Below are 23147 nucleotides of genomic sequence, written 5' to 3'. Positions count from 1 at the left end.
GTAACCAAAAGCTGTCTACTGATAGACCCCGTGCGAAATACAAATTACAAATTACTTGGGTAGGAAGATGCTTAACAATGGATTATGTGGTGAGGTGGGAGAAGGAATACCATTCGCATAAAATTTGGTCAATAAGGTTCAGTTGTACCTACTAGGTAGTTTAGTTGTGTACACCTCGTCCCTCAGTCCACACAAAAATTTAAAGTGAGTGCCTAGTGTAAAGATTTCCAGCGGGTTATCTCTGGTCGGTCTGGAGGCATCGCCTCCCCCCCCGCGTTGAATTTGGCAGGGAAAATTCATTTATTTCAAGTAGGCCTAATACCTATAAGCACTTTTGAAACGTCAAGTCTGTGTGTTTGTAGTGACTCTACCACCGTTTCGGAAGGCAGATCTTCCGAGAAGAAGCCCGCAAGAAACTCACCAGTTGCTCTCTTCCAACATCAACAATATACATTTTACATTTTAACATTCATTCTTCTATTTTGTGAGAGATGAAAGCGGAGCCGGATGCTTCCAAGCAACCTTATCATTAAGAAATTCATCAATTGTATAGTAACCTCGCTGTAATAAATGTGTTTTAACATATTCTTTAAGCTTATGCATTGGTAAGTCCAAAATTACCTTTGCAAACATATTATAAAAGCGTATACCTACCCAATCCCACAAATGACTTCTATACTTTTCGCAGACGATATGCAGATGTCACTAATTTATGACCATTTCCTGAAAGTCGACTGTTTATATACTATTATGTTGTCTTACAAACACTATATTGTTATAAATATATTGTGAGGCTACCGTAAGTATACCTATGTATTTAAATTTTTCACGCAGGGATTCACGTGATTAAGTTTATATAATGACCTGCTGAATTTACAGCTCTTTTTCTTTGTTTCCCCGGTGTTGTTTTTGAGCGTCAACCTAGGTTCGTTCATTGCGCGGGCCTATAGGTTCGGATCGGTGTTTTCTTCCGTGCCTACGTCGACATCCCCTTCTTAGCTCGCCGGGAGTGTGGTCGTCTGGTCTGGTGGCGATACTAGCGTCTAGTCGGTGGTAACTAGCCACGGTCAAAGCCTCCCACCAGACAAACTGACTGTTTGATCCTGTGTTCTTAGTGTAATCTTAATTTAACTTAGTGTGACCGACAAAACACAAATTTTACAGGTGCAAAAGTTTATTTCAATATTTTTACAGATAAATGTGCTATTAAAATGAAACTTAAAATAATAATAATAATATTTCATTGAAAACACGATATTTGATATTGACTTACACTGTTGGTAAAAACACCTAATGAAAAATATAACGTTCTTGGATACTATAATCTTAACGTAACGTAATGTAACCGATGAAAAACAAATGTTACACAAGGTTTATTTAAATACATCTATATATATAAAAATGTTATGTTGGTTTGTGTATGCATCAAAAACTCAAAAGTTCTGCACCGATCGAGCTGAAATTTTAGCATGATTTATAATCGGCATCAAGGATTGTTTTTATCTATTTATATGTAGTGTATTCTTTGTTTTGTTTCTCATTTCTCAACCATTCCATAAAAATATGCCACAGCGAAGCGTGGCAGGGTACAACGAGTAATATATAAAACAGCTATTAGTAATAATTGCTTCGATGGTAACTCACACTCACCTTCCCTTATTGCTAAACGCGTTTGGCGTTATGTCGATTTACGTGATGGTTAAGCCTTTCGCAAATTTGTGTGTAACTCGCACTCAGCATACTGTTGCCCACGTTATTCGTCTGCGTTTGTTACGGTTTTTTTACAAATACTCTGGGAACAGTTTGTCTAACTGGGATAGAAAGTGACATAGGCATGTTACTCTCCGTCCGATTGGTTACTTAGTTAGGGCGTAAAGCGAAGATAAAGAAACAAACAAACAAACTTTCGTATCTGTAATATAAGTAAGGATATTTGCTATTAAATTTCTATTTAATAGCACATTTATCTTGGACTACTTCAGTGGCGCAATGGTGAGCACTATGAATGTATTAAGGAGGTCCCGAGGCAATTTGGGAATTTATAGTTTCTGAATTTTCTCTGGTCTGTCCAGGTGAAAGGCTTTGGCCGTGGCTAGTTACTACCCTAACGACGAAGACGTGCCGCTAAGCGATTTAGTGTTCCGGTGCGATGTCGCTGAACTATAAGGGGTGTGACTGCCATACTCCCTAACAGGTTAGCCCGGTACCGGTCCGGTCTTATACTACCATCTTATACTGTATTATCACTTACCACCAGGTGGGATTGCAATCAAGGGCTAACTTGTAGTGAAATAAAAAAAAATCTGAATACATACTCGTATATGATTTTTCCGCAAGTGTTGGTAAAACACTTTCAATAAAAATATAAAACCGGACTATTGTACCTACTACAATACTGAATGCTAAACACTTCACCCATTTATTGCGAGTGCTAACCCAACAACTTCAAAATCCAGGTCGTTAATCGTTTGTTCATTTGTTTTATTAACCTTCGCACAATCAAACGGAAGCAGATAATGTCTAAAAGATAGTATAAAACCAGCGAGGCGATAGGACAGGGAAAGTTAACGAGCTCACTGAAACAGTGCTCTGACGTTCTGAAAAAAGGAGCCTTCAAACAACAATGGATTGCAGAATTGGTAAATAAATACATAATGTTATATATCTTTTATTGTTAACCGACGTCTTTCAAAAAGGAGGATGATGTCAATTCGAATGTTTTTTTAAATGTATATTCGCGCATAACTCTGTCGTCAATCATCATATCCACCCATTACCGGCCCACAACAGGGCTCGGAGTCGGATCTCCTGCCGCAGTGAAAAGGGTTTAAGCCCTAGTCCACCACACTGCCCCATTATGGATTGGTGGACTCCACACGCCTTTGAGAGTATTATGGAGAACTCTCAGCCATGCCGGTTTCCTTACGATGTTTACCATTAGATCTGATGAAGAGTTTCGGAGGGAGACAAAGGAACTCTTCAAAAGCTGTCAGCAAATTAACCGCGATTGTTGCTATTGCTTTATGAGTCTACGGAATCAAACAACATAACATCCTGCCCGTACATTCACTCGATATCGGGCCTACACTCAAATTTTCTACCAAAGTTAGGTAGTACCTACTTAGTTGCATATTTTTTGTGACTGGTAGCTAATTGGAGCACATAGTATCTTTCTATTCAAGCTTGATTTATACAAAAATGTGTTTACTTTTTAGTTGGTAGGATAACATTTATTACAGAAGTTGTTTTTTTTTTGCTTACTAATAGGTTTGCCTATTATATTACCGCGATTTCCCCAGGATCCCACAAGTAAATCCTAACAATGGCAAATTTGGCATTGGGTTCTCATGGAAAGTATAACGTTTCAAACAAAAGAAGAATTTAAAAAAATAAATAGGAACATGACGGAGTTCCGAGGCTTTAAACATAAGCCAAAACATTACAACTGAATTCAGAACTTTTTGTTGATGATTTAAAAAAACTACTACTGTATAGAAACCGTTTCCATTATAGATTTCGGCTACGGTGGCCAACCTCAAGAAAGATTTTCCATCTACGTGACAGATATTACCTACTAGTGTAAATTCAAAATTCATTCAAGTAGGCCTAGTTTATAAGCACTTTTGAAACGTCAAGTCAGTCCGTTTGTAGTGACTCTACCACCGGTTCGGAAGGCAGATTCTACCGAGAAGAACCGGCAAGAAACTCAGCAGATTACAGATACTCTCTCTATTTCTGAAGTTTTCAAATTCCGGTGGAACGGCGAAATGACTGGAAAGAGATCAGGCGCAGGAAACCTTAACGTGCTCTTCTAGGTTGGGGATCTTTCATCACCAATATCCGAACTCTGATAGCGAATCCCATAGCGAATAAAATTCATTGACCCGACCCGGGGGTCTGTAAACATTATCTTAGAATTTTTTTATCTTATTTTTCAGTGCTATTTTTGGCGATGGCTGTGGCTTCAGTATTATGTGCCCCCGAACACCCCGCACCCTGGACTCGGCCGCCTCTATGTCCGTGCGGAAGAATCTACGACCCCGTTTGCGGCTCCGACGAGAAAGTTTACAGCAACATGTGCGAGTTTGAATGTGCAGCCTCCTTTTATGCGATATTTGGAGCAGACTTACATGTCGAACATCTGGCTAAGTGCGAAGGACTCGATGAGACGGCGAAAAAATTAAAAAGAAGCTAATTAATATGACATAATATTGTAAAAGGTCTCGTTTAAAATGTATTTAATGTAATTTAATAATATTATAATTAATGTGAAAGTGCTTTATGGTTGATCTTTTTTTGACGATTGATGGGATTTTTGTCGATCTTTCTGGCACAGTGGGGTGCGCTGTCTTATAAATGGAATGTATCAAGTTCGATTCTTTGCAGAGGCAATTTGATACTCAATTGTGGTTTTCCTCTGGTCTGGTTTGGCTTCGGCCTTTCTTGGTTAAGATTTTTTCAAAGGTAGGTTAAACTCTAGCTCGCAATTATTTGAATTAAAACAAAACCATTAAATGAAGATTATTATTATAATACACATAAAATTAATATTATAATATAAAATAATCAATAAAAGTCATAAATCAATATTAAATAATTAACATAGTTACAGCACAGTGTTTTTGAAATCCTGATTCAGTTAAGTTGGTTACTCACTGGAAGTTTTGAGTACGTAGACAAAGATTTCCGTAATTAACTGGGTGATACATCTTTTTAAATAACAAAAAAAAAAACATTTTATACAGCTTAAAATAGTAGGTACACACTTTCTTGAATAAATAGATAAATTTTGGCTCCTTATTTAAAGAGAAAGTTATTTAACATAAAAAATTCTCTGCCTTTTAATATTGGCTGTATGTTAATTTGGTTCATGCCCCAAGTAACAGAACATGAATCAGGTCAATCAAATCAAACTCAGCGTCATTTTCCAAAAATATTGTTATCATTGTGACTATTATACCAATACCATAACATAAGTAAAAATGTGTTTCAATAATTAAAAGTTAGTGACAATGCATCCAAACTCTTTCCTCCTCCTCTTCTAGATACTCCTGATCTCTTTTCACTTACAATTATTGATGAATGCAGGCCACAACAAAGGCCAAAGCTAATATGATATGTTACAGTTTGCTTATTGTTATATATGATATAGGAAATATTCAAATTCCTTATATGAGATCAAAGTTGTGCAATTTCTTTTCATAGGTACAATTATCTTGTTACACTGTTCCTTAACACTGGTTGAACCTTACAAATTGCAAAGCTGATACCATCCTGAGGCCTTTTTTGAATACAATCTATGGGCATTAAAGACCATGTTTAAAAAAGACCAGTTTATTAATCATTAGCTTGACGGTAGTCTGTTCTGGTTCTAGATTCAACTAGATTAACCTAGTATAAAATAGTATTATAACCTGTACCCGTATGTAATGTAAGCCATTAAAATAATCTAACTAAAACATATATATTATACCATAATCTCCAAAAACTTCATAGTTATAATAATAAAAAATACATAGCAGGTTATGCTATAATTGATTAGTTTGACTTTGCTTTACTATATAAAACATTGACAGTTAATAGAAAGTAGGATTTTATTTATTATTAGAATTCCTAAAAATCTGTCAAGATTACATTGGAAAGCAAAGATATGAAACCACTAAACTCTATTACTTGAATTGTATTGTTGTAGGCATACCTAACTTGAGAATCATAGTTGTCAAGAGTGTTTTGTTTGAAAGAATCTTTGTCCTCTCGGACTTACAACATGTACAAAGAACCCAACTATGTAAACTTGTTAAGGTTATTTGCCAGAATATATTTAAATACTAATTTGAGAACACTTTTCCTAGCTAATATTCTCTCACAGTTTTGATGGCATAAGCTCATCTAATGTGAAGCTCTTCCTCATAAAGTCGACTTTATAAGAATCACTGGGCAAAAAGCATTCAAGAAACATATGTGTAATGAAACCTGTGATGCCCCATATTCTGTGTTTCCCACTCAAAAATAATGGTAAGGGCATTTCATTAAACATGAGATGTGCATGGTTTTCTCGATTACAGAACACTGACATTGGCACTGAGAAAATCTCTTCCACTTCATGAATGTTTGGATGTAAACTTTTAATGTCCAAGTCATTAATTAAACCTACTACAGGGGTTATGAGCATGGTCTTGTCTCTTCCTTGTACAGGGGACATGGTAGACCAAATCTCCACAGTATTATTACGAATGCCGATTTCTTCTTCTGTTTCTCGTAAAGCTGTCTCGATTACACCTTCTGTACCCTCCATTTTACCACCCGGAAATGACACTTGGCCACTGTGAGCTTTCAAGTTTGAAGATCTGAGGGTGTACAATAAATGTACTTCACCGTTCTGCACGAATAGGGGCAGCAAAACAGAAGCCTTATACTTTGGCTTCATTCCGGAATGTATAAACGCTGGGAGATCTTTCAACTTCGCTATACACTTGTCTCTCGCAGCATTTGATAACAAGACTTGAGGTGATAGGGACATAATTAGAAAACTTTATTTAATTTCTCACAAAAAAAATCACAAAAGTACTGTTTTATTACAATGGTAAAACTTCGTCAAAGTTGAACTTTGCCCGTTTTGGCTATCAACAAATGATAATGACACCACAATGACACTGACACAATAACAAAAAAGTCAAAATCAGCTGTAGCACACGGACTAAAACATTACAACAGAGGAAATATGTCGAGCGCGCTGAATGTACCTGTGAGGAATAAAACCGTATAACCTAGTTTAACCAGATAAAATGTCCAACTATTTAACGATCGATTGGTGCAGTGGGCAGTAACTTTGCTTTCTGAGTCTAAGGCTGTGGGTTCGATTCCCACAGCTGGATAAAGTTTTGTGAGACGAACATTAATATATTATATATTCATAGAAATATTCATCAGTTATTTTAGTACTCATACCACCAACTGCGCTTATTTTGGGGCTTGTTGGCAATATGTGGATTAGGTAATAAATAAAATATTTTTGAAACCCCAACCCACCCCTAACCCCATATATCTGATATTGTCAAATTTGTGTGAAGCCAGAAAACGGCGGAACGCCTTTACCTCGCTCCAATCCTTCGGCTGACGGGCACGGTGATACTATTGACAATATTATTTTGTCCGTGTGTAGGCAGCATTCGCATTATAATGTCATAGTGACATTTGACAGTGACTGAAGTGACGGACGATGTCAGTACTCAGTACATTCAGTCGTAAAATCTAGTACAGACCAGTAAATAAATACCTACTAAACAGTCAACATGAAAGGAAAATAAACATTGAAAATAAATTGTTATAAACATAAATCAAGAAATTGTAACGTTAAGTATGTATGCAATTGAAAAATCGGAATATTTCACTGAAGCGAATTAGAGAAGTATTCTAAATATAACCTGTGTTACAAAAAAGGTAAGGAAATATCTTGTGGAACTATGAATTTATCGTCGTTTGGACTACAAAACATAATCGCATCACGCGAACGATGTATGGCGAATTTGAAGAAGTTTCGTGCGCCCTTATTGAATAAAACAGGAAAGCCACGGCCTGCGACCGCTGCTGTTTTAATACCCTTGTGCAATGTTAATGATCGGACTTCTATACTTTATACAGTAAGAGCAACGAACTTGAGAAGTGACAGTGGACACGTATCATTCCCTGGTGGTAAAACTGATGGATGCGAGTCCCCCATCGACACAGCATTACGAGAAACTAAAGAAGAAATAGGTTTGTCGCCAAAAAGAATCGATGTATGGGGTTGTGGAGATGCAGTACCAGGCAGAAAAAACAAAATAATCATCTCGCCTGTAATAGGTTTTATTCCAGACCTACAAGAATCGGACTTGTGTGTAAACAGGAATGAAGTAAGCGAAGTATTTGCGGCTCCTTTGGACATGCTGTGTGACTCTCAAAATCATTTTTACACCCAATTTAAAAATGGATATATCCTACCGGTGTATGTTGTTGAAGAATTTAAGATTTGGGGTGTCACAGCCTATATGACTCACATATTTTTGAGTTGCTTACTGTCAAAGGATGTTTATAGAAATGACTGGATGAGGAAGAAAATTGTTATTAAATAAAAATAAGTTTTAGGTTATATAAGGTTATAGGTATACAAATACTGACTTATCCATCTAATCCTGTAATGTCCACTATGGTTCATGATCATGTGTTTATATCCTGTACAATGTACACAAGCTACAAGCAAGTCGTTTTTTTTTTATTATTAACAGTTTTAACCAGGGTAGGCATAAAACAGCAAGATAGCATAAAATTTAAAAGTTCTATCAAATTTGTATGAAATTTTAGGGTAGACAGTGCATTTACGCATATATGAAGTCAATCATGCCTGTTAGAAAGCAACAATGAGGTCTACGTTGGAGCACGCCTAGAAAATGCCCATTCACTCTTGCCTGGAAGGTACTCAAGTTATATGTGGCAGGAAACACAATTGCTAGGAGAGTGTTTCTCATCCTAGCGGTGTCAGAAGCATAGATAAAAAACGTTACTTGTATGTTGATTGAATATCAACCACATATTGATGCCACTGCTGACAGTGGCTTGGTGTTATGTGGAACAGGGATGGGATGATGTTTGGGAATGTTTCTTAATCAGAATAAAGACTTAGGGGTGTGTGAACAGTGGCGTGCACTTCATACGTGCACAAAAGCACTGCATCCTAAAATTGAAACATAGCTTGTATAGGAGTATTCTTTCTGTTTAATGTAATTTTTCTTCCGCATGCATACCCTGGTAAGAAACCCAGTGCACGCCACTGTGTGTGAATGAGTATATTTTAAGCAGTATTTTAAAACAACAGTTAATATAAAAAGTATGTGAGCTTCAAGCCTGATGTGCACAATGTGTGTATCCTAAATCTTATCTATTTAGATACTATTTGAGTGAAAGTAAATTACTTTGGCAATGTTAGAGAGGTACTTTGATAAATAATGACCTGCTATCTTGATGCACACACTTGGTGATATGCTAGTGATAGAAAATTGGTTGGTCTTTTGTTTACAGACTTTTCATAAGCATAATGTACTGTTTTTATAAAAATGTCTTACTCAAACTGTCTCTGTAAAGGAAGTACTCTGTGTATGTATATTATTAAATGTAAATAATTTATAACAAATATTTTATATTGAAACTGTTAGAGAAACCCCATTGTTATATTTGTATAAAGTTTATTTGAAAGTACAAAAGCTACATAATATCACAAGCATAGTTTGATTTTTACTATAATTTTAATAACAGGCCCATAAAATATAACATATCCACAGAATTGAGAACATAAAAAACTTCATTATTGCATGCAGTGCATTGTGATCAAACACTTCACAACTATGGAATGTTGCTAACTCATATTATGGTAAACGCTTAGAACATTAGAGGTAAAAAAATTACTGTCAACTGCTAAATGGAATGAAGCATCTCTTCAAGAAACACTACTAAAGTGGAGTGGTTTTTGATGCTTGATATTAGTGGTGTACACAGATTCTGTATGTTCTTAATTCTGTGAACATATCAATGCAAATCAAGGTTAAAGGTTTATATATCTTATTTAATAAATTGACTTGCAGTTGTATAAAATAAAAATACTGCTCTTTTAGATAAATTAAGATTGAAAGTCAAACTTGACACTTTATTAAATTTTAGGTATAATTATACTGACGATAAAACGTTATTTGTTATTTAAAACAACCATTTTGAGCTTTCGAGGAAAGCAAGAAATAAGATAACATTAAAATAAGAAAATAACTTAAAAATTTGTTTTGATCATTTCAGCACAATGATGAATGATGTATGCAATTCCAATTAAAATGTGGCTTAAAAAAAAACAAATAGCTTAATATCATAGTTATTATAATATTTTTAGCAGAGAAATATAAAAAAGCAAGCTGCGTGATTAAAAAAAAAAGGAACAAAAGGAAAATAATAAATGAAACACAAATAAAAAAATAATAATATTTATCCAGGTTTATTCCTTAACATATAACATTAAATCTATAATTAATATTTTATACATTGTCCAATTGACATGTTGTCTCTCGCCCTTGTCTATTGTGTACTTTTAGTTATATTTAAATAAAAAACACATGATTTATTCACATCATTATGATTCACATAATCTGATTCTATGGTGCAGCAAAATTGGGTAAAAGTTCGCGTTGTAGAGTCCGATCTAGCCGAAACGTTCGACCGCGCCAAATTTTCATGCGAAGGTACGGTAGCGCGAATTCTAATCAATAATGCAGCGCGAATCTTACAATTAACGAAATATCGCGCATCTTACGAACAATGAGGAAACGTTCATCTTACGAATAATGAATTAACGCGCATCCTTCAATTTATAAAGTACGTAATAAAAAACTTTTTCTTTTTTTTATTAATAAACATTAGAGTTCGGCCAAAATAGCTGCGACGTTACTCATAGCATAATGAGACATGACAACGCGATTTTTCGCCCAATCCCGATAATGTGGATTCAGTGTAACAAAAAAAGTAAAAAAAAAAGGACAAAAATGAATATTTCAGGTGGTCAATAATTTATAGCATAGCTTAATAAAAAAAAATGTAGTATTAGTTTTCTAACGTAAATGATAAGTACTTAAACTACCTTTAAGGAAGGTAACATTGAAGCAGGCAAGAGCACTTTATAAGCCGTAAATAATAAATTATATAATACATAGAGTTGTTGTAATAAACAAAATGATATATAACAAATGACAGGGATTAGAATAATATATGTTTCTTCTGTGTATGACATAATTGTTTTTTTTAATTTTCGAACATTTCCTTTTTGTGGAACTAGACAGTAACACGTCAGCAAATAAGAATTGTTACTATTAGATATATAGAGAACTTTTCCGAGTTTCAATCTAATCCAAGACACGATTTGTAAACTTTACAATAGTTATATTGTAATGAACACCTTTGCAAGTTTTAAAATATGTCACGTGTGTAATATTTCACTTCTGTGGAGTGACTATCAAATATTTTTGATTGTAAATCACTAAGTTTATTAGCATACATAATATAGAAGAAGCATTCGGTGAAGAGGAAAATAAATACTGGAATAAAGTACAATAAACATTAACCAATTAAAAATTATGAATATAATACAAAAAATGTCCGAATATTTACTATTCGTTGTGTTTGAACACAAACCTAATCTAAAACTACAATTTAACAGTTTTTTGTTTAATTAACAATAGTACCTACCAATTCTGTTGTACACTAAACGAAATTTAAAGGACATGCTTGCAATTATGGTAAAAAAAACTGATGTTTGTGTCAAAATAAAACTTCAGAAAAAGTTGATAGATTGACCATGATGTAGCATGTTTATAAGTGTTTATATAAACTTTTAATGTTCTTTACGCCCCACGGGAATAGGAATCTGGGTCCAGCTAATTTATTATAAAACGGATTTTAGTAAAATTATAAGCACCAATGTCCTGCCTCTTTTGATTTAGTTACAAAAGAATTAGCGTCTAAATATAAATAAAAAACACTGAAGGCGCAGTAAGTCACAAATGTGATATTATAGTCAGTTAGTAATAACTAAAAATGATCTTCGACAATGGAAAAAAAAAATCATAAATTAAGGTTATTGAAATATATCTTACCAATAATGGCAACGGCAAACTCTCGCAACAACTAAGAATAAAGGATGACAGAAACGTGGGAAAGATTCAGACTTTCATCTAAAGGACTTACTAAATGCCACAAACATGATGTCACCGACCGAAGATTATTTTGACAGAGTCGTTTCGGCTGAAATTTCGCATTGGGACAAAAATGCCATCATGCCCTTACGCCCTAGATCGTCAAACTATCAAGGGCTTTGATAAAGGTTAATAAAAAACAGACAATCAAAACATAACTTAATTTAAATTAAGTTTTGGTTTATACCAAAACTGACAGAGATCGCGTCAGGAGAAAATACCTCTGACGGTCTTACTGCACAATGGACAATTTAAAACTTATATTTTTGTATGACAATGTTTAACCTGTTATTTTATTTCGATTTTAAATCGTGCAATAACTCATTTGAGGAACGAAATAGAAAGAAATGCAATCCAATAATTATCTCGCTATTGAAAATTTTGTCCTGAATTTATAGAATATATATATAGAACATTCACTAAGTAATATAATCAAACTTATTCGTTGGCAAACATTGTCTTTGCGCAGGTCGACGCTTAGAGATTTTTACGTATTGCAAAATATATAATATGAGGACGTTTCAATTATAGTTTGACATAAAGTAACGATACGTTTCGCCTAAGCCAAAATGTAGCTTCGGTCGGTCACTGCGATCGAAGTTTTACAACAGCCACCCATACCTAACAATACCATACGCTTTACTCATAGTTAAACAAATTTCGATTGCACAAGACTTCACACAATCTTTTAGATTAGACTAATACGAAAATGTATTACAACATTGAAAATTTTACAAAATTACAAAAATAGTTTCGCCACTGCAATCAATTGGTCCGGCTTTTATTACGTCACACATGTAGCTGTCTCATTCTGGCGACTCCTTTCGACGTCACAATGTCATTGAAACCAAAATATTAAATATTGGATAGAAGCAGGCGTTACTTTGCGGAAATCCATGATATATTATCAAAATTAAGCTTAATTGGCTATACTCCGCGAAAAGCAGGAGAATCTGTGTGGTGTAATTTATAATTTCTTCAATCCTTATACTCCACACCAAACAGATCTTCGGCAATATACTCTGTACGCACGTTTCGTTCCGAAACCGGAGCATACTCAGGAGATGTTGACTTACAATGAATAATTGTTAAGACTTAACAATTTTGATAATATACCAAAATATTAAATTAATTTCTTGTTTATGGCTTTTGTCTGTGCCAACTGGGCACAAGGTACTTCGCCAATGTCTTTTAGATGGAGAAGGCACGAAGGAGATTGATCGGTGAAAAACCAAAATATCATCTTGACTTAAAACATTGACGTAAATGACTCGCGCTTATTTATTTACAACTTGGCCCCATTCTACAGGAACACCTACTTGTTGTTGTATTAATTGAAGTGCCTTTACAATGGTGCTCTTTTAATGTTTTCGCACCAAAGAGTCTAGCCATTTTGGTTGCGCAAAGACCAAGAAGCAATAATATAACTATTAAAAAATATGTTTTTCCGTTGATCTCGGGGTTTCTTAACCCTCTGTCACTTACACGCAAGTCAAAGTCTTTGTTCCACTGAGATAATATACAGTTGAGGTACCTATCTCACGCATCTTCATATAGAAACGCCGATATAATTAAAGTCGACAGTATGTGTGGCGTAATAAATGATGGATCCATTATGGAGCAATTTTGTAGGAAGAGGGTATTATCACAAAGAGTTGTGAACGTAAACGGGATCCTCGGTACTGTGAATCAAATAGGCGGATTCAATCGGAAAGGTTGTAAGGGCCCCCGCAAACCACAGACTTTTGATACACCAACATTTTTGTCGGTTGTGACCTTTAATCTATAATAACTATCCCATACAAATCTTAGAGAAAATGACCGCCTTTCTTTGACACTTAACTGTTAAGTACTTTAGAATAATGAATATATTATATATTCCATTCATCATATTAAGGCGATTTCGGACGTTAAGCATTAACTAAGCGTTGACTCTGTATAAAAAACCAAGGAAAATAGGTTCTCAAATCGAAGGTAACATCTTATTTTTCACGTTAGCACATTTTTTATGAGAATATCGCCATATCAGCATATCTCGCATACCTATTGAATTGAACTAAAATTCTGACTGTTGAGTCAAAATATAACTAAGAATTTTGTTTGCCCACTTAAACTAAGTTGGCAATATGCTTCTGTGTATAATATTTAAAATACGCCAATATGGAACCCACAACACGCGTAACGTCTCGGAGGTCTTTCTTTTGTAGGAAATTACGTCCTTATTTCTAGACTTTCGGCAGATAAAAAGTTTGTAGTCTGCGGGTACATAGATCAAAACTCTATTGGCAAATAACAATTAAAATTCAACTTAAAGCCTATTGTACCGAGCGTCGGTTTTCGCGTGTCACGTTACTGTTCGGAGTTATTCAGGTCATTGACGTCGATGGGGATGGAAGTCGTGAATGTTGGCGTCTCGAGTTCTTCGTGTTTCTTCATTTTTAACGCCTGCAAATACAATGTGAAGAATTATTTTACTGGACAAAAAATATTACAAATTTGCATAAGACATAAGGGACTTAGCGTTCAGGTACGATGCCGCGTAGAAATTGATTAGAGGTATAGCTGTAATATAACTGTTATATCCTTTAGTTAGGACTGCATAATCGGTTTTTACGAATCATACATAATACCAGAAGCGAAATCGCCTAGGTAAGAAGACTTTGTTGATAGGGTGTCCAGAGAATATTCAGAAATTATAATTTTTCTAAATTGTCTCTGCCGAGGAATTGAAAAGATATGTATAAACAAACGTTTCAAACATATATGTGATTGATAAACGTTTAATTGTTTATTTACATCGCCTAGCATTATATAAAATGCTCTGCGATGTTAGGTCACCATAAAAATATAACATCAATAGACAAACATTATAAGTACATAAACTAAAACCAAGACACATAAAATATGTTAGAATACAAAAAAAAACAAGTATAAAAAGAAGATATATATATAATAATATATCGATTGGATACCAACAATTAATCATTTAAAACAAATTATCACATTGAAACCTCAACCAACATAATTATAGTGAAATGAAGACACGTCACAGGCAGTGGAATTAATCTTGCTTGCCATTGGCTACTATCATTTGAGCATTTTTTAGCATTACCTACACTTTTAATGTCATTATTTAGCTCAGTACTTGATGAGAAAAAGATGAACATGAATTGGGAAAGAATCACCTGTGTTTTTGCAACCAGTATTTTGTGGTAAGAATTAAACTCAACGCTAACATAGCCATTGCATTATCGAATGAAGTTTTTATTTAGGTGCCACGTCAATAAATAATCATCGCGGAAATGAGACTAATAGATCTTAAAGGTATTATGATTATTATCTACGCTCATATAGAAATGGAAATAGAAATAGAAAATATTTATTAGAAAAAACTCAGTACAATAAATCTTTGGAATCCTGACCCCTAAACTAGGAAATCCCGTATCTTAGGGGCCTTTCCAAACATTGATTCAATCATTGAGATAATATATGAAAATGGATTCTATACTCGATGCGGACACCTATCGCCCCGAACTTGAGTAAAGCCCGGGTATAGGCGCGCTATGCGCTAGCGATTGAATGATACCTGTCTTATGATGCGAGCCAAATAGAACCTTAACACGCTTCATATCACACTAAACTAGCCTGGCAGCGGTAGGCGGAAGACGCTGCTAGCACCATTTAACTAATCGCGCTGGCTATTGTTCGCTACTCGTGTAGTAAAGAAAATTTTAAGCTCGCGATTCACGCTTGTCGATTAAACAAGCACCAAAGCCGAGCTCCAACGGTGTGGTTACGATTTATCTCCATAGGTAAGGTCTGCTTCGGCATGTCGAAACCCTAATTCGGTAGAAAACCCGATGAAGTATAGTATACTTGCTCAGGTGATAGTAGCCAATGTGAGGGCGGCGTTATTCAAATTAATCGGTCAGTAAGCAATGTTCGGTGAGATGAGACAAAGTGTGGTGCATCACATACACTTCACCCGGCAGTTTGTCAATAACGTTGTACACGTTAATTTGTTGCGTCGTATGAGTAATGCGAGGTTATTGCGAGGCGTCAAACTGACGGTTTGTAACTCTTATCTCACACGTACCACTTTTTGATGAAATTAAGGCCTAGATTAAGATATAAAAAAAACAACTATTAACAAAGCAATATTTGTAGTTTACGCAAATTGATTGCTAGTTTTACATACACATGTTCCAAGTACCGTAACCAAAGCCCTATAAAACTAGAATAAACTCAAAAGACGGTATAAATTCTAATCATCAGAATCGGTAAAGATTTGAAGAAGATGGTCGTTTTAGATTTAAAGTAGGATCAACATTATAGTTGTGACTTTGGAAGTCGCTTGATAAAAGACAGAACAGTCCGACGAAAGTCGTCAGCTGTTTTTTTTATATTAATAATAAATGACGGACCAAGTAAATCGCCCTGCCTATAAACAGAGCAACACTTCGCAGGGCAGTGGCGTTCACTTCATACATGCACAAAAGCACTGCATACCCATTTTTTTTAAATATAACTCGTGTTGGAGGGGATTTTTCCCAATTTATGCCATCTACCTGCTTTTTGCATACCCTGGTCGAAAACCCTATGCACGCCCCTGTCGCAGCATGCAAGGATCACGTCATGCAAAGTGCCACCCTGTGTCCGTGAGACATGAGTCTTAAGCCTCATGCGCGTGTTATTACACCGGCAACCGAGCCCTTCAGACCGGAACACAGCAGAAATAAGCATGGCGGTAGTAGGTACTTCCCCGGACGAGCTCTGACACAAAAAGCTCTACCACTACTACAAGTTGTGATTGTTTAGTCGGAAAACCCCTATAACCACGTGGCGCATGTGAGTTAAGCGTTACGATGCATGTATATATAAACTGATTGCCGACGTCACAACCACGCAACGTACCGTCGCGGGCGTCGTCGTGATATCCTCTTTCCGTTGCCGCGTCAGCGTGGGCGACATGATCAAGCCCTTTGAAGACAACTGCAGGCGATAGTAACATAACGTGGGGTAGAGTATAGCGTAGAAACGGGGGTAGGACACGAATAAATCTTATCTATGCTAATACTATGTGAAAAAGAAAAAATAATAAGTACAAAAATACAAGTTCTAGGTTCTAATTAAATATAGATAGCTATAAAAATATAAAAATGGTTATAATAATAGCAAATAATGAAGCTATATAATCAAAGTATTTAGGTGTAGAATTAAGTGTAAGCAATCTTAAAATGTCTTTTAAATACATTTATATAATTCCACATGAATATATTATATATCTATAATAATGTATAGCCGAATAGAAAACTAATCAAAATGATTCCACAAAATACTGCTGTGGTTAGAATAATTTACACCATTTAAATAATAAATAGCAAATAGAAAAAATTGTGAAGAGATTAAGACCTCGTACACATCTACGCAGAGCACAGCTGCATTTAATGTTGTTTTTTTTTTAATTTAAAATGACCAGCTATACTCGCTTTTGACGTTCGTGACGAAACAGCACGAAGCAGGGCATGCAAGGAATACTTCCTATAGCGTGCCGCCCTGTGTCCGTTAACCGGAACGCACCACTTTTTTGTTCTACTACAAGTTAGCCCTTGACTGCTGTTGGTAAGTGTTGATGCAATCTAAGATCTTAGCGGGCTAACCTATTAGGCAGTACGGTAGTTACACTCCTAATCGTTTTCTTTCGTCTGTGTCGGTAAGGTGGTAACTAGCCAAGGCCAAAGCCTCCCTTGACAAGACAAAATTGCAACAATGCTGGTTGGCAGCAGAAATGAGCATGGCGGCAGTGGCGTGCACTTCATACATGCACAGAAGCACTGCCTACCCTAAAATTTATATTTAACTCGTATAGGAGGAGGATTTTTGCCATTATATGCAATTTTTCCGCTGTATGCATACCCTGGTAAAAACCCATTGCACGCCACTGCATGGCGGTAGTACTTCCCCGGAGGAGCTCTGTCACTAAAAACTCCACTAGTACTCAGAAAACTCCACTAGTACTCAAAAAACTCCACTAGTACTAGGAAGTAAAGTGCGGCCAATTTATCCGCAGACTTGTAATTGTGAATTAATATAAACAAACGAATGTCAGGCCGTTGGCTTAGTGAAGGGGTAGACAACATTTTTAGTCTTTAGCAAAAATTTAAATAAATTTTAATTGTAGTCTTCTGTAAAAGATTAAAAGAAATTATGTAGTTTACCTCTAAAATACTGTGAATAACCTAACCTAACCTTATCTACAATGTTCACGACCTGTCATTTGTTTGTTGTCATGTGGGCCGCGGTTAAATAGGCCGCACTTTAGTATGTGGCGGTGTGCGGGACTCACTTGCTGTAGCTTGTAGTGGTTGATGATGTCCTGGTCGGCGGGGCAGCTCTGCGTGAAGGCGTCCAGCTGGTACATGTGGTACATGTAGCGCCAGAGCGCGCGGAAACTCGTCTGAAAAATCAGTATCGCCCGAATGAATATGTGATTAGAAAGTACACCTATATATGTATATCTTGGCTCCCCAGGATCACTCCCTGAAGCACTTGGCGACCTGGGCGTCCTGCTAAGCTTCTGGAGTGAGCTCGGCTGGCTGGAGTGACCCAGCGGGGTGCCCTACCAGTGGTACTACGTACAACGGAAGGTTCCGGCCGACCAAGTGCGGAGACAAGCCCAGAGAAAGAAGAAGAAGAAGATATGTACCTATATCTTGTAACATTGTTTTTATTTATTTATTTTATGTAAAGATTACATACGTTTTTAATAAGTAAGGTTCCTCGGCATAAACAACTAGTTTTTTTTGTTTTAGTTGTATTGTTTTGTCTTGCGTTCATTGTTGATCGTCTTAAGCGCTATAAAACACGTTGCTTACGTGTTTTTATGATAAAAACTTGCGACTTGTCGTTCTTTTTAAACAGTTATGGAATAATATATGAATTATAAATTTAAAAATACTCGACGTGAAAAATAATGTGCATTATTCTACTAGTCAAGCCCTTTCATTTGATACCCATATCGGTGGAGTTTTAGGTTCATTTATTTATTTATTTAATGGACAATCAACAGGTTAGAAGAACAACTCTTAAAAAAAATATAAACAAAAAATGAAAAAAACATGTAATATTGTAGACCCACTTAAAGACTGCCACAACTTGCAAATACAAAACTATATTGTCAGTTAGAAGGAGAAAAAACGATTTAGAGAGACATGAGCGTACTTATAAGCTGTAAGATCCATCAGGCTGTGGATCCAACTTGACGAATCTAGCACCGCGAACAAAAATTTACATTTAGAATAAATTAAAAAAAGAAATACTTAAAATGTTGACAATATATGCTTCATCAATACTGACCGGTATTTCAAAATCAACGAAGTACTTCCCGGCGACGCGGATGTGTTGTAGGCGCGGCATCAGCTCGCAGTCGAAGCAGCACATTGTGTCACCTGTTAGGAATCTGTGGATAAAACATAGGTTCATGGGTTACCATAGATAATATTTCGTGGGCTTTTAGCTTTTATTTATTTTATTGTTTAGACTAGCACTAGACTGCAAACACACCGGATGGTAAATGATCGTGCGATTTAAATGGAGCGTGCTTGCCTAGAATATTCCTATTTACCCTAGATTTGAAGGGACCCATATTATTCGACAGCTGACCAGCGCAGTGGGCAGCGAACCTGCTTTCTGAGTCCAAGGCTGTGGGTTCGATTCCCACAACTAGAAAATGTTTGGTTGGTTAACATGGATGTTTTTCAGTGTCTGAGTGTTTATCTGTTTATTATAAGTATTTATGTATGCTATTCGTAAAATATTCATCAGTCAGCTTAGTACTCATAAAACAAGCTACGCTTAATTTAAGACAAGATGGCGATGTGTGTTGTCTTAGTATATTTATTTATTATTTATATCTTCTAGGATCTCTGTGGTGCGAATAAGAAACAAGGAAGCACGAAATATAGAGGCTGGAGCTTATATAATCCAGTTCGGAACTCATAAAAATCACTGAATTATTTCCGATGCTATTTGGCGCATTTTTAAAATTTTTGTCGCTTGTCGGTAACTAGCCACGGCCAAAGCCCCCACCAGACGAGACTAGAAAAATTACAAATTAAATATCCCCTATCGGGGATCGAACCCAGGACCTCAATTCAGGGAGGTCTTCAAAATGATACTACAGTACTGGATCTTTATTTAAAGACGTATTTCTGAATATTACGCCCATTTTAAGTGACAATTTTTCGAAAATATATGACGCTATCGGTATGATAATCCTTACTAATATTATAAATGCGAAATTGTGTTTGTTTGTTTTTTTGTCCTTCCTTCACACCGTAACCAAGCAATCAATCAAATTGATTTTTGGCAAAATAGTTCGTCAAAAGAACGGAGAGTAACATTCCCTCGAAAACAAATAGTTTACACGTATTAAAAAACCGTAATAAACGCGGAAGAAGATCGCAGACATTTTTTTTTAAATTTTGCTACAAGCGCCTGCAATCTCATCTGGTGGTAAGGGAGTATGAAGTATAAGATGGTGGCCGGCTAACCTTTTTGGGAGTATGGCAGTTAGACGAAGTGTAAATGAAAACAGAAATATTACTTCCCAGGCTTTAGAGGTATAGTATTTACTGCCATTGTTTTTACTCAAAGAAATCAGATACAGCCCTAACATCACATACAAAATTAAAATGAAGTGACTCCTGTCATTTTATTACGCGAGCGTCGCGTAGCGTTACCTAGGCTATGCGCGTGTCGGTCTTTTATCTTCAATAGGGTTGTCATAAGCGAACAATTTGAAATTTCCTTGAAATGAAATACTTGAAATACTCAAGATTATTTCTATGGAAACAGATGTGCTTCTTTTGATTTAGTATTTTTACATGGTGATTCCTTGTTGAATTTTCTTATGCACCCTTCAAGAGTACTTCGTAATTCGATAACCAGGTTGCTCTTCTAATAATTTAAAATGACATTGTGAGATGGTGGTAACAAAAAAAAAACACCCGGCTAAGTTTGTTGTGGGCTTTTTCTTAGACCAGGACGCGTTTGGAACCCTCGTAGCTTTAGTTTTAAGTTTACGAATGTGGTTATCGCCATCATCTCACTACCGTGTAATTCTTATGTACGCATCAAAAGTGCCACCTATGGGCCTACTTGAATAAAGATATTTTTGACTGACTTTGACTTTGACTTTGGTTAACTCTTGTATATAACCCATAGCCCTTAACAGATAGTAATGTCATAAATACCTGGTCCCTCTACGCTCAAGCAGCGCGTCGATGCGTCCCAGATGCGCCCGCAGCGCCGCGGACTTCTGTTCGTCCTTACGCACTAGCACCAGTTTCAGTTTTGAGTACAGGTTTTCAATCAGCGACGCTACTTCTTTGTCCTGTCGGAGTAAAAGATTCTTAGCTCATTAGGGCTGTAAGCATTTGTTTAACACAACATCATCATCATGCTTACCCATTACCGGCCCACTCCAAAGCTTAATATAAATTTACTGTGAGATGGTGATAACAAAAAAAAAATTACCCGACTAAGTTTGTTGTGGGCTCTTCTTAGACCATGACGCGTTTGGAACCCTCGTAGCTTTAGGTTTAAGTTGGCGAAGTTATCACCATCCCCACAATTATGTAAACATTATATGTATGAACGCTTCAGAAGTGTCTGTGATAGGCCTACATTAATAAATAAAGTTTGAATTTACAGGGCACGGGTTGAATGGGTTCCCACAATGAGAATGGGTTAAGGCCGTAGTCCACCCTGCTTGCCCTGATTGGTGGACTTCACACACCTTTGAGAACATTATGGAGAACTCTCAGGTATGCAGGTTTCCTCATGATGTTTTCCTTCACCGTTGATAAGTTAGAGGTGCGTGCCGGGATTCGAGCCCGCCATGAGCACAGCACCAGGGCTCGACAAAATCGTGGCGGAAGTGGTGGACGTCGAACCGAGGGTGCCTCATTTATTTATTTATTTTATTTATTTATTTATACTCTTTATTTGTACACCACTCAAAAAAACGAGACAAAAAAAGAACAAACACATGAAGAATGAAGCAGGATACAAAAGGCGGCCTTATCTCATTCGCGGACTCGGATCTCGGCTCGGCTCGACGTTAATTTGACTTGGCTAAATTGTATCGAAATGTATTTATATCAAAATACCCACCGGCACAATGTCATCAAAATTGGCTGTGAGTATTAAGTATAAATATTTCAAAAATAAAAATTTAAAATTCATAAAATATCTGGCATAAATCATAGTTCATTATAGTTATCCAAAGTTTAAAACATATTTACCCACTTTATGAAATTAGTGTAACACATGATATAATAAGAAATCAATAAACATATTCCACAAAATTTAAATAAAATTTACATAATTAAATGACTGCTATATTGCCAAACCAATATCGCTTTCGCTACTTATACAGGTTTCATCTTCCTTAATGGCAATGCTAACATAACTAGTATATCTTTCGAATAAGTAGAACTTAATAAACTAGTTCGCAAATATGACATAATATTCACTAAACGAGGAAGATTAGAAATCTTATACAGATTGCATACTATGATTATTTAAACTAGATTTTAATGAATTTAATTAACTTGAATTTGTCAACTTTCTCGCTGGTCTAGTGGCTAGCATGTTCAACTAGGCATGACGAGGTCCTGTTTTCTATTCCCAATTCGTTAAAGAATCTCAGAGTTAGAAAATAGGCGGTGATCACTCTGGCACCTCGGAGTGCACTTTAAGCCCTCGGTGTCAGCGACTCTGCTTTCTGAGACCAACGCCGTGGGTTCGATTCCCACAACTGGAAAATTTTTGTGTGATGAACATGAATATTTTTCAGTACTGGGGTTTTCAGTAATAATTATTTATGTATGTTGTTTATAAAAATATTCATTAGTCATCGTATTACCCATAACACAAGCTACGCTTACTTTGGGGCTAGATGGTCATGTGTGTATTGTCTTAGTATATTTATTTATTTATTACTAATAATATTAGTACAGTCACTAAATGGCGTTTTTCCAGTTTATACAAATTACAAAAAACTCGTACTAGGCATTCTGAACATGATGGTAATAAATCGTAAGGCTACACCGCTATCACGCGACTGATAATTTGTAGGATGCTGGACAAGGCTCACATGTATGAGGATAATGTATATTGTAAAAGCATCGTACCTGTACGAACAGATTGTGTCCACCGGGCACTGATTTCATGATGTGCCGCTCGATTTTCTCGTTTTCAAGTATGGCGAGACCGTTGTCGATGAGGATGGGCGGATGGGTCGCTTCGAAGTTGGTGCGGAAGTCTGGCGGAGGCTTTTGCATGTCCACTGTTGTCACCTAGAAAAAAAAAAGAAAAAAT

The 23147-nt window shown here is 36.1% G+C and overlaps 3 protein-coding genes across 4 annotated transcripts in view; 1 reads left to right on the top strand and 2 right to left on the bottom strand.

Annotated features, from left to right (window-relative positions):
* Nucleotides 1-4616: 4616 nt before the first annotated feature.
* LOC120631193 (nucleoside diphosphate-linked moiety X motif 8-like) lies at nt 4617-6666 on the bottom strand. Its single transcript, XM_039900673.1, has one exon. It carries the CDS (start codon nt 6518-6520, stop codon nt 5864-5866), a length of 657 nt encoding a protein of 218 aa, XP_039756607.1. The 5' UTR covers nt 6521-6666; the 3' UTR covers nt 4617-5863.
* A 586-nt stretch (nt 6667-7252) lies between these two features.
* On the top strand, nt 7253-9900 carry LOC120631174 (nucleoside diphosphate-linked moiety X motif 8). Its single transcript, XM_039900636.1, has one exon. The coding sequence runs from the start codon at nt 7464-7466 to the stop codon at nt 8109-8111; it is 648 nt and encodes a 215-aa protein (XP_039756570.1). The 5' UTR covers nt 7253-7463; the 3' UTR covers nt 8112-9900.
* Nucleotides 9901-12911: 3011 nt separating this feature from the next.
* LOC120631034 (chloride intracellular channel exc-4) overlaps nt 12912-23147 on the bottom strand; it is a 75282-nt gene continuing 65046 nt past the window's right edge. The window contains exons 3-8 of one of the 2 annotated variants that reach the window (XM_039900428.1): nt 22961-23125; nt 21017-21156; nt 19119-19221; nt 18109-18219; nt 16677-16754; nt 12912-14207 (exon numbers count right to left, since the gene is read on the bottom strand). In XM_039900428.1, coding sequence (XP_039756362.1) covers nt 14112-14207; nt 16677-16754; nt 18109-18219; nt 19119-19221; nt 21017-21156; nt 22961-23125 — 693 coding nt within the window. In that variant the 3' untranslated portion in view covers nt 12912-14111. The remainder of the gene's footprint in view (nt 14208-16676; nt 16755-18108; nt 18220-19118; nt 19222-21016; nt 21157-22960; nt 23126-23147) is intronic. The other variant, XM_039900429.1, reaches the window with a different exon arrangement.

The sequence above is a fragment of the Pararge aegeria genome, chromosome 17 (assembly GCF_905163445.1).
Source record: "Pararge aegeria chromosome 17, ilParAegt1.1, whole genome shotgun sequence".
NCBI classification, from domain to species: Eukaryota; Metazoa; Arthropoda; class Insecta; order Lepidoptera; family Nymphalidae; genus Pararge; species Pararge aegeria.
The sequence above is the reverse complement of the archived record's forward strand: the minus strand, read 5'-3'. Positions and strand labels throughout refer to the sequence as shown.

Excerpts from the sequence above, each read along its gene's own strand:
- LOC120631193 (XM_039900673.1), bottom strand. The coding sequence starts at position 6,520 with ATGTCCCTATCACCTCAAGTCTTGTTATCAAATGCTGCGAGAGACAAG.
- LOC120631174 (XM_039900636.1), top strand. The coding sequence starts at position 7,464 with ATGAATTTATCGTCGTTTGGACTACAAAACATAATCGCATCACGCGAA.